Source organism: Phodopus roborovskii, unplaced genomic scaffold, assembly GCF_943737965.1.
Source record: "Phodopus roborovskii unplaced genomic scaffold, PHOROB, whole genome shotgun sequence".
In the NCBI taxonomy this organism is placed as follows: domain Eukaryota; kingdom Metazoa; phylum Chordata; class Mammalia; order Rodentia; family Cricetidae; genus Phodopus; species Phodopus roborovskii.
The window spans coordinates 31,598,967-31,611,176 of record NW_026125281.1 but is presented as its reverse complement, the minus strand read 5'-3'; the positions used below and the strand labels follow the sequence as shown (position 1 = coordinate 31,611,176).

General features: G+C 40.3%; 1 protein-coding gene across 1 annotated transcript in view; it reads right to left on the bottom strand.

Moving 5' to 3' along the window:
* Window positions 1-6,953, bottom strand: part of Mms22l (MMS22 like, DNA repair protein) — a 112,493-nt gene extending 105,540 nt beyond the window's left edge. Inside the window, exons 1-5 of the mRNA XM_051198600.1 lie at window positions 6,753-6,953; window positions 5,853-5,978; window positions 3,860-3,909; window positions 461-548; window positions 184-364 (exon numbers count right to left, since the gene is read on the bottom strand). Of these exons, the coding sequence (XP_051054557.1) occupies window positions 184-364; window positions 461-548; window positions 3,860-3,909; window positions 5,853-5,978; window positions 6,753-6,919 (612 nt within the window). The 5' untranslated portion in view covers window positions 6,920-6,953. The remainder of the gene's footprint in view (window positions 1-183; window positions 365-460; window positions 549-3,859; window positions 3,910-5,852; window positions 5,979-6,752) is intronic.
* Between the last annotated feature and the right edge of the window lie 5,257 nt (window positions 6,954-12,210).

Below are 12,210 nucleotides of genomic sequence, written 5' to 3'. Positions count from 1 at the left end.
AGTAAGTTGTGTAAATGGAGAACTAAGCAGAGGCACATTTATATAGTAAAAATCATACAATTTAACCAGACAGGAGATCAGAGTTTCATTTCATGCCATGCTTGTACCAATTCTTCTTATATTTGAATACCTTTTCTTGAGGGAGAAAAATGTTGAATAATTTAAAAATCAAACTAATCAAACCTTCATCTGGTTTTGATTTACAAATGCTCCTAGAGTAACACTGGGAAGTTCAGCTAGATGTCCAATATACAGAAGCAACCCACGAAGTTCATCAACCAACATTGAAGGAAGCTGAGCTTCCAAAGCCTCATAGGGATGGACAGGAAGATTGCGGCCCTTGGCATCTTGTACTTTCAGGCACCTAAAAAGGCATTAGATACAATAAATACACAAAAGTCCATGTGAATATACCCACAGACACCCATGCGGTAAGGAAAACATTCACCCATTATCTTACCTGAAGATGAAGACTTTAATGTAGTGAAGAAACGTTACACACTGCTGCCTAATACTGTCTGCTTTTGAGTGTAAGGTGGCTATCTTCCCTGAAAAGGAAAGAGACACTATCAAAGATAGCTTAAGCAACTGCTAACAGTACCCAAATTCTTCTACAGGCTTATCTTAAACCTAACCTATTGAGTCTTACAAAGTTCACAAAAATACACCTCGAAATAACCCACTTTTTCTAGTTTCTCACTAGAACTCACTACAGGACTTTATATATGCTTTACCTTCCTATAATCTACTTGCAAAAACTGCTAAAAATGCAAATTCTTTGTTTTAAGATTTCTTTTTTCTTTTAATTATATGTCTGTGTATAGGTATGTGTGGGTACCCAGAGAGAAGATCAGAAGTCCCTGATGCTGGAGTTGACAGGTGGTTGTGAGCTGCCTAACAGGTGAGTGTTGGAGATGGAATTTGGTTCCTCTGCAAGAGCTGTATATACTTAAGGGCCTTTTCTCTAGCTCTTTGAATTATTTTTTGTCACGTGTATAAAGGTCACAAATAAGTATATATAAAATGAAATCAAAACTCCTTATGATAAACTGTAAGGCCCCAATAACCTTTGAATAATTCTAAACTCATCTCTTGCGATGTTTTTCACTCAATTTCCTTAACCTCATCACTAAGAATTATATACATATCTGCTGCTATATGTAAACAGTGATAATTATTATACATGAGACAAAAACTAAACAAAGGCAGAAAAAACAGGGTAAGAATTATAGGCAAAAATTTCTCATTCATATTTAACATAAAACTTGTTTGAATTCAAATGAGCAAAATGACTACTACTTTGGCAACATGACAACTGGAAATAACAGTAAGAATATGCTACCAGCTACATATGAAAACTGCTCTTTGATATGTTAATAGTAAGTAAAATCTTTTTGATCCTTGCTATAAGTTTGGTTTGTTCTCCAAAGCTTACATTAAAATTTAATTTCCGCTGTGGTGGGGTTAGGAGTTAAGGAGCCTGAAGAGCTGACCAGTCATTAAGAAGGATGGATGACATCTCACCGTCACAGACATTATGTACTAGGACAGTGTGATTATCTACTAGGACAGTATGGTCTGCTGCAACAAGAGTTCACCATTCAGGCTTTGTCTCTTTTGCAGGTGCCTTTGAGGTCCAGGTTGTGCCTTTAAAATATGGAGCTACCAGATCTAACTTTCTCAGTCTCTAGAACCATACTTGAATAAACCTTTTTCTTTTTCTTTATAAATTAAAAATCTCAGGTACTCTGTCACAGCCTCTCAAAACATGATTCTTAGCTTATAAAAATAGTTCTCTAAAAAAAAAAAAATCACTTAAAACTGCAACTAGGCAAGATAGAATAAAGAGTTCATATATTCTATATCTCCTATCTTAAACTTAAAAACCAGAAGCAATAAAAATTTAAGTGTTTCAAGTACTAAAATCATGAGAATAAATTCTATCCTAGAGATGGAACTTTGTGATCATAAAGGCTTCCCATGCACAGGTTTCTAAGCCACTATCCTGGGGAGAACCTAGACACAGACCACTTCAGGAGACAGCCAATCTCAGTTTTTAAAAATTAAATGTATTGGACAAAAGCACACTAGGACAAAGAAACCATATAAGAAGGACTAGTGATTTACAGGTCTCCTTAGGGCTGCTGACCTACTCAGTGATGAGAGGAAAATCACCTTAAACTAAGGAACAACACTGGAAACAACTCTACAATGTGCACACCAGTTATAACAGTTCAAGTTTCTCATACAAGTATTAAATAGCAAGCAAGAACTAAAAATAACCAGCAAGATGAATGCTGAAAATTCCCAGAAGTAAATAGATTAAAAAATCCACAAATACCACAATGTAACATTGCTACTCAACGAAACACACAAATATATCACAGAACCAAGAGGAAAAAATGAACAATAAAAACAGATCAATAAAAAACAATGACAGACAACTCAGCAGCCATCAAGATTATGAGCAATGATTATACATATACCTCATGTACTTAAGATGTGTCAACTCTGCCTCACCTGAATGTAAACCTAGGAACCTAAGGGACAAAACAAGAACTCCCTGCACCAGGAAGTAAGTTCTTTGCATGTCTGGCAGTAAACACTCTCTCAAGATAATAATGAAACAATGATAATTTGTATTTACAGCTAATATCCTATGAAAATAAGAAAAGTCTGACAGTTAACAGGGACAACAGCTAGACTGTGATACTTGAAAACAAACAATTTTCATTAAATGTAAAAATAAGATAGGTTATAGTAAAATGACAAGTCAAACCTTTATAATCATGCCTCAACACAGAAATAAAACACTATGCACTCAAATACCACAGACAATATCTTTGTCTTTATGCTAATAAGCATAGTTTAATTAGTGAGAGCCCTTCCCAACCTTCCTTCTTGTGTCTCATCTAAATGCCTTTGCTCCCTAACATTCTCCAATGCACCTTATCAAATGCACCTTATCAAAACCAACAAGCACAATACTTTGGGAAGTTAATGAACCTATTTGACCTAAAACAGGTGACCTCTATTTGCTAGGCATTTGACAGACACTGATAAACACTTAAACTGCATAATTGCATTTAAACTTTATAAGAATTCAAGAATTGTTACATAAGAGACACACAATTAGCTGAGTTGGAACACAGGTTGAACACAAAGTTAAGACTCCAAATACTACACTGCACTCAATTGTTGCAAGGAGAAACACCTGGCCTTCAATAAAAACACTGCACTTCAACTTCCTTCACAACCTACCTGTACCACTCAACTAAAATCAGCAATCCAGTAAATGTCAAAAGGAAGCAGAAGTAGGAAGCAGGAAAGATGAATAAGAGTCCTAGGAGGTCTGTTACTTTTATCTTGTATTTATGTTTCCCACCCCATTGCACAAAGAAACCTCTCAGTAAAGTTTGTTTTTTCAAGTCAGATTTACCTTAAACCCTACAAAATTGACAAAAATACTATAAAATCTCACCTATAACAAAATTTTAAATGTCACACTCTTTCAGAATACCAGATACACTGTGGTTCTTCTGTGCTTAAACTTTAATACATTTCCTTGTGTTGTCATAACCTCCAACTATGAAATTATTTTGCTAATACTACTTCTTCCTAAGGGTAACTCTGCTGTTACGAATTGTAATGTAAATATCTGATATTCAGGATCTGATATGCCGCCCATAAAGGGGTCACAATCCAAAGGTTGAGAGTTGCTGCACTGTACCGTGACCCTCTGAAAGAACACTTATTTTACATTTTTATTGAAACCTCAATTACACATCAGAGCACCATATGAAGTCAATGTAATAAGAGTGGCATTCTTCTTTTGTGATTAAGCACACTTTCAACTTACCAAAATCACAGTTGACTTGCACTAAGGATTCCAAGTTGAATAGCTGTTGCCTGATTTAAAAAATGTGAAATACATTTTAACATAATATAAACCACATAGTAATTACATGGATTGGTTTTCTAACATTAATGGATAACTTTCTTATTTTATAATTCACTTTGTAAATGTTTATTAAAAAGCTTTTGTTTGTCTTTGGTTTGGTTTTTCTTTTAGATTTGGTCTACTTTGGGGGGAGGTTGCATGGGCAGAGGGCAGATCTGAGAGATAAGTGGGATGGGAATGCATGCTGTGAAAGCCACAAAAAAACAAAAACAGTTAAAGTCAGCTTCAGACACTGTAAAATTTAAAGATATATCTCTCTAAACTTACAGACAAATGATCTCAAGAACTATTTCAAAACGCACAGCCTTCAGTAACAATGAGATATTTCTATCTTCAGGAAAGATAACAACAAACATCTTAAGTTTTATGTTAAACTGTATCATACTGCTAAGAGTAGTTCAGAAAATAAAAAGAATTACTGCCTTGATTAGTTCTTATTCAACTTGATACAAGTTAGTTATCTGGGAAGAAGTTCATTTGAGAAAACGCCTCAACCAGACTGCCTATAGGAAAGTCTATAGGGCATTTTCTTGATTAGTGGCTGATGATGGTATGGGAGGTCCAGTTCATTGGGGATGGTGCCATCCCTAAGAAGGCAGTCCTAGGTGGTTTAAGAAACCATGGTGAGCAAGCCCTGGCAACAATGCAGAACACAGCATCCCTTTGTGGTCTCTGCTTCATCCTGTAACCCAGAATCCTGCCTTGGCTTTCCCTGCAACCTGTTAGGCTAAATAAACTCTTCTCCCCAAGTTGCTTTTTGTCATGGTCTTTAGTCACAGCAGTAGAAAAACAAACTAAAACAGTTACATAAATGAAAACTGTATATAAAGTAATACGTCACTGACTCCTTTTAATTCCCAAATGTAGTCCCAGGTCATCGTTCCTACTTGCGTTCAAATTCTCTTGGATAAAGACTCATTCATGCTGGGTGGTGGCGACTCCAGCAATCAAGAGGCAGAGACAGGTGGATCTCTTTGAATTCCAGACCAACCTGGTATACGGAGCAAGTTCCAGGACAGCAAGAGCCACACAGAGAAACCCTGCCTCAAATAACCAATCAAAAAGGGGGGGGGGGGGAACCAAAACAAAAAGAAAACCGACTCACTCACTACAATGTTCAGAATTACAGAAAAATCACTCAGCTTGTTCTCTCTCAAGTAACAGAGCGGGAGAGATGGCTCAACAGTTCAGAACACTTTTTACTCTCAGAGGTGTCTCAGTCATACATAATCCAATCTAGGGCAGATCCAACGCCCTCTTATGACCCCTGTGAACATCAGGCATGCACACATGCAGACAGTCATTAACATATTTGTTTTCACTTAAAAAGAAAAAAAATTAAACACAGAATACAGCAAAGATACACTGGCATCTCTTTATGAGGGCTCACAGAATGAAGTTCAAATCTTTAAATACTTGTCTTTGAAGCATGGTGTCAGAAAACCAACACCAGACTGGCATGATGGTTCATGCCTGCAATTTCAGCACTCATCAGGCTGAGCCAGCATTGGTGTAAGCTCTAGGACAACCTAAGCTACACACTGAATACAACTGAGTCCCCATCTTAAAAACAAAAACAATGCATATACAATGTTATGCATAGAATATTACACACACAAATGAATATTTATTCAATGCAAGTATAGTTCAGTGTTGTGATGCTTGCCTAACATTTAACAATAGCACCAAGCGCACGCATGCACGCTCACACACACACTGTAATAAGGTTCTGAAAAGCAATATAAACAACTTCTTAAAACTGTTATGTGGATAATGGTAATACAAAACAAAAGCAATTCCCGACACTTTTGTAATCAGTATTGGGAAACACCCAGCAATGCAAAACTAAACAGCATCCAGAATCTGGGTTTAAAAACAGAAATACATGTACCTGAATAAATGAAAGAGCTCTCTACATGAAGTTGCTAATGCTGTTTCGGTAACCCACTGGATGCCAAACAGTTCTACTGTATCCTCTTCGAAGTTAGTTGGTAATGGATCAAGATTTAAAATCAACCTGTAATGAGAATGCCAACTTAATCATTTGAATCCAGACTTTATGACACACATAAGTCAGGAAATGCTTAGGTATCTTACCCCTTATATTGTGTAAAATAGATGAAAGGCAATGTGACTCAAAAAAGAAAGCCTAAAAGGATTCTAGGCAACACACACAGTGGTCTTACTTAGGTCATAGCATTTTATCTTTGAACAACAGGATAGGTTTTTAAATCATCAAATGTTTTGAATTATGCCTGAAGGACATTATGAAGTTACATAATGTGCTTTTAAGGTTAAGTGGGTATAATCACAAAATCCGAAAAAAAAAGGTTTCCTCCATTAATAAAATTGCTTCAATGGACAGTACCAAAAATAACTCACTAACAGCCATTTTACTACAACGAATTACATTTATTCAGCCGATGTTAACTCTATGACTCTGTATGCACATAACTTAGAGCTGGAAAGCGCCAGAGCAACAAAAAACCAGTTGCCTCCTATTTACAAACTAATGTAAACTTGTAGATTGGTATTGTCCTTAAGAGGAAATAGCAATTCCAAAGCCTAGGCTGCTCAGAAAGCAGTCTAAGTAAATTAAATTATGGTATTCGGCTACCCAACAAAAGAGATCATCAATGATCAGAAAAGTTCTCCCGAATACTCAAAACCCAGACAGAGCACAAACACTGCCTGGAACCTTCTAGGTAGTATCTACCAAACAAGATTTGGTGGGCACCAAAGTTTAGACTGCAGTGACTGGTGGAGAACCTTCTATTAGTTTTTTACCTACCGCTTCAGAGCGCCACTGGCAAGGTAGGACTCTCCAGAAAAGAGGGTCCCTTCTCTGTTGTCGAAAGCACAAGAAAAGCGAGGGGGCTTGCACCACTCCGTGCCCAGCTCCAGCTCCAAACTGTCCGTCAGGAAGGTCGTCTGCACGGCAGAACCGCCATCCATCATTCACATGGTGCCCTGAAATCACCAGAGTCACCGCTGAGGCTCCGGGGAGAAGCTGGAACAAGCTACCTCGCAAACCCGCAACGTCCCCTCAGCACACGGCAGGTACAAAAGCAAAGCAGAAAAACTCGAGAAGGCAAAAAGCTCTGCAAACATCCAGGAGTCCTCCCGGGCCCGAACGCGGCCCTCGCTCCCTCCGGGCTACAGGTGGCTCCCGAGGCCCCCACGCACCTCAGGCGGCTCTCCTGGCGCGGACAGGATGCTGCAGACGGCCCCGCCGCCTCCGTCCTCTCCAGCGCGGGCCACCGTGCCGGAAAAGCCCCGGCTGCAGCGAACCTTCCGGCCACGGGAGACCCGCAGGCCGGGACCCGGAACGCGGAACCCTCCGGGAGCAAACCGGAAGCAGGCGAAATTCCCGCCACGCCGTGCCCCGCCCCCGACGCGCCCCGCCCCCGACACCGCCCTCTCGCGAGGTCTTAGGTGAAGCTAGTGGCAGTGCCCGAGATCTCGCGAGAGGCTGTCGGTGTGGCCAGAAAATGGAAAGCAGACTTTGTTTTACTCCGTAGGCGTGTGACTTCGCGAGGTGAGACCTCCGCAGGAGAAGGGGGTTGAAGGGAACTCTCGGTTTAGACGAAAGTGAGGAGGGTGTGAGAACAGCTGGGGTCAGCTTCCGGTCAGGGGAGCGCTGCTCCCGCCCCCGGGCCACCCTCTTCCGGCCTCCCGGTGATGGAGGATGATGCCTTCTGCTCAGAATCGTGGACCAGGAGGGAAAAAAGAGAAGCCCGTGCGCTGAGACGCTGAATAATCAGCTTGCTTTTCCCCCTAGCATAACAACTTTTACTCTTTTGCAATGCAGTTTTGTAAAATGTATAGTCCATTAAAGAACACTTAGTAGTGTTGACTTCTCAGGCTTTTTCAGCATAACCAAAAGATGACTAACACGTTTGCATGTTACCATCTTGAGATGTAAGGGGGGGGAAATTCTAATCCTGGCTGTAATTCGAATATATAGTTTGAGCTGCGGCCACTTTATTACAGAACCTACTTTAACTCTTGTCTATTTAAATAAAATACAACTTATTTTCTGACAGATTGGATGAAGTGAGGAAAAAACCCAGCATTATCTTGATTACCGCCACGGGGTAGGACTACGGATGCTGTATTTATGCAGTTCAGTTGTACACTTGAGACATGATGCTTTTTTTTTAATTGGGTGCTGTGTCATATTTATAGTCCGTAACTTGTCTAGTGTCTATTATGAAGGTCTCTTTCACAATAATATCAAGAATATGTTGCCAGAGTACTGCAGTGAGGACAATTTAGTTACCATCTGACCAGTGTTCTTCTGAATACACTCTTGCAGGATGTGTTTGTTTAAATATCTCATGTTGATTAATCGACTTATGTGAATCCAGAAACTGGAATGAGAAGAACAAAATAATCTCTACTCATAAACCAATCCAGTCTATTAATGTGTTAGAATCGCCTAACAGACCTAGGGGGACTGAGGTGATAGGTGATGAAATGATCACTTACAAAGATGTGGATCCCAAAGTGTGATGGCTAAGCACCCACAGCTGGGAAGACATATTATCACTCTTCAGCCTAAGGGTAAGTGTGAACTAGAATTACTAGAGAAAAGTGGGATCTATCCCTATAGGAAACAACCACCTAATGTCACACACCAATGGTTGCATGAGAGAGCAGGGTAAACTGGAGAGGATGGACTTAACTCCATCCTAAGAAAAGGCCATGATGAGAAATTCCCTGCATGGCACAAGGCTGACTCAGCTCCAGCCAAGGAGCCATAAATAGTTCCAAGGAGCACCCAAACTTGTGCCAACTCCAGCCAAAGTGACCCCATCCTGGTGGTTAGACAATGACTAATTTTGGTAAATAACATCTTTTCTACACAACTGTCCTTGTGGGCAACTGTTAGTAACAATTTTGAAATTCCCCTAGTTCATGAATCAAAAGGTCATCACTCTTTCCCAGTCCTGAACAGCCAAGGCATGCACCACCCTTTTTCCTTTACAATTCCCATGCAATAGAGTCCAGGCAGCCTATCACTGCAGCTGATATGCCAGTTTGCTGGACAGGGTCCCTGCAGCGGCTTGTAAGTTAACAATAAACCTTGTGTGTTTGCATCAGTGAGTTGGCTCCTTGGTGGTCTTTTTGTGGTCTCAAGAACTTGGTATAATACGCATTCACAGAGAAGTATAGCAACTGTTACCCTACAACCAAGCAGGGGAAAAACTGAAAGGATTAAGTACTCAAATCCCTATGTTGCATGTTTTACTGTCATTGGTCAAAACTAACCAAAAGCAAGGGCAAGGATGCAGTCTATCAAGTATATATTATGCCAGAATTATAGACAGTGAATCAGATGAAATTTTAATTTTACTAATTTTGTCCAGACATAGCAATGCTAAGTATTATTGCATCTATGTAATAAATGCCAATTTTCATAGATACAAATATATTGTCTTTTATTGTTTATTGTTTATTTACTTTATATAACCAAGTCCATTTAAATGAAAACAAACATTTATAGACAATATTTGGGAATTTGGGCATTGTTCTTTCCAAACTGCTTCCTGCTGGTAAGGGGCGCTGTCATGGGGGATTCGAAGAAGATTCAGAAATCCTAGCTATAGTCTGTAAGGGTGCTTTGTCCAGCTGTTTTGAATGTAGGATCGCCTGGTACTCTGTTTCAGGTAGTCTGGTGTGATCAAACCATATTAGTCTGGAAGGAATCCACATCTTTTCATTTTCTGTGGAAACAAAAATAGAAATTCTTTTCCCCAGTAACTTGTCCTTGAACTTAAATTTTGGAGTCAAATCATTTTTTTTTAATTTCATTTATTATTTTACATGTCTATCCCAGTTCCCTCTCCCTCCCTCCGTCCTTCCCTCCCAACCTCCCTCACTCCTTCCCTTCCTCCCTCACTTTTACCCTCTCTGACCTCTCACATGCACTCTAACCACCCTCCCATCCCCCCACCCCAATTCCATATGTAGTGGATTGTCATCCAGTAGGGGTCATGTAGGTCTGACAGGTCATGTGAAGTAGGGACTAGGGCTTCTCTCCTTTCTCTAGATTAAGGCAGTTATCCCTCCATGGGAGATGTGTTCACAAAGTCCTTTCGTGCTCCAGAGATATACATCCTGGCTCTACTGTCTGAGGTCCCTTAGACTGCTCAGTCCTTCTGGCTGAGATCCATATTCAGGGGGGTCTGAGTCAGTCCCATGCTGGCTTCCCAGCTATCAATCTGGTGCCAGTTAGCTCTTCCTTGTTCAGGTAAGCTGTCTCTATGTGTTTCTGCCGCCTGGTCTTGTCCTCTCCCTCTGCATCTGAGTTCTACTTCGACTCAGTGTTTATGTGTGGGTATTTGCTCCTGTATCCAACAGGCATTAGTTGAGGGCTCCATGGAGAAGTTAGTTGTTGATCTCACTCTCCGGGAAGGGCATTTAAGGTAGCCTTGCCATGGAAGCTCAAATTGTTATTTGGCAGCAGTCTTGTAGTTCTCTAGACCTTTCTTTGTGTTCAATTTTATCTTCAAACCAATATTGGCTCCCTCTTTTATGTTCTCTCTCTTTCTCTCTCTCTCTCTCTCTCTCTCTCTCTGTCTCTCTATCTCTTTCCTGTCTTCTATTCCTAACCAGGCTAAATCTTCCTGGTCGCACATGTTTTCCTTTCCTCCCCCTTGTTTTCTCCTACTCCTCAAACAATTCTCTGCCCCCCCCCCACTTCCCTTGATCTCTGGGGTACTTGTCCATTACCAGTTCTGTGAGGGACTTTATATGAATCTCTTAGAATACCCCTTGTATCCTAGTTCCTCTGGTGGTGTGAATTATAGGCTGGCGATCCTTTGATCTAGGTCTAAAATCCATATATGAGTGAGTACATAATGTGTTCCTCTTTTTGTGACTGGGTTACCTCATTCAGGATAGTTTCTTCAAGTGCCATCCACTTGCATGCAAATTTCAAGATACCATTATTTTTTTTCTGCAGAGTAGTATTCCATTGTGTAGATGTGCCACATCTTCATTAACCATTCTTCAATTGAGGGGCATCTAGGTTGCTTCCAGGTTCTTGCTATTACAAATACTGCTGCTATGAACATAGTTGCATGGATGTAGATCATTTGGGTATATGCCTAAGAGGGGGATTGCCGGGTCCCGTGGTAAACTAATTCCCATTTTCCTGAGGAACCGCCATACTGATCTCCAAAATGGCTGTATAAGTTTGCACTCCCACCAGCAGTGGAGGAGTGTTCCCCTTTCTCCACATCCTCTCCAACATGAGTCATCATTGGTGTTTCTAATTTTAGCCATTCTGGCAGGAGTAAGATGGTATCACAAAGTTGTTTTGATTTGCATTTCCCTGACAGCTAAGCATGTGGAGCACTTTCTTAAGTGTCTTTCAGCCTTTTTGATTTCCTTTTTTAAGAATTCTTTCTTCAGGTCTGTACCCCATTTTTTAATAGGTTATTTGGTTTTTTTGTTGACTAGTTTCTTGAGTTCTTTGTATATTTTGGAGATCACCCCTTTGTCAGATATAGGATTGGTTAAAATCTTTCCCCAGTCTGTGGGCTGCCGTTTGGTCTTGTCGACTGTGTCCTTTGCCTTACAGAAGCTTCTAAGTTTGAAGAGATCCCATTTATTAATTGTTTCTTTCAGTGTCTGTGCCCCTGGAGTTATGTTCAGGAAGCGGTCTCCTATACCAATTTGTTCAAGGGTACCTCCTACTTTCTCTTCTAAGAGGTTCAATGTGACTGAATTGATGTTGAGGTCTTTGATCCATTCGGACTTGAGTTTTGTGCATGGCAACAGACATGGGTATATCTGCAGTCTTCTACACACCCTCATCCAGTTGTGCCAGCACCATTTGTTGAAGATGTTGTCCTCGCCCCATTGTATAATTTTAGCTGTTTTGTCGAAAATCAGGTGTTTGTAGGTGTGTGGGTTAGTATCAGGATTTTCAATTCGATTCCATTGGTCTACCTGTCTATTTTTATGCTATTACCAGGCTGTTTTCAGAACTATAGCTCTGTAGTAGAGCTTAAAGTCAGGAATGGTGATACCTCCTGAAGTTCTTTTATTGTATAGGGTTGTTTTGGCTATCCTGGGTCTTTTGTTTTTCCATATAAAGTTGATTATTATCCTTTCAAGGTCGGTGAAGAATTGTGGTGGGATTTTAATGGGGATTGCATTGAATCTGTAGATTGCTTTTGGCAAGATTGCCATTTTTACTATGTTTATCCTACCTATCCAAGAACATGGGAGATCTT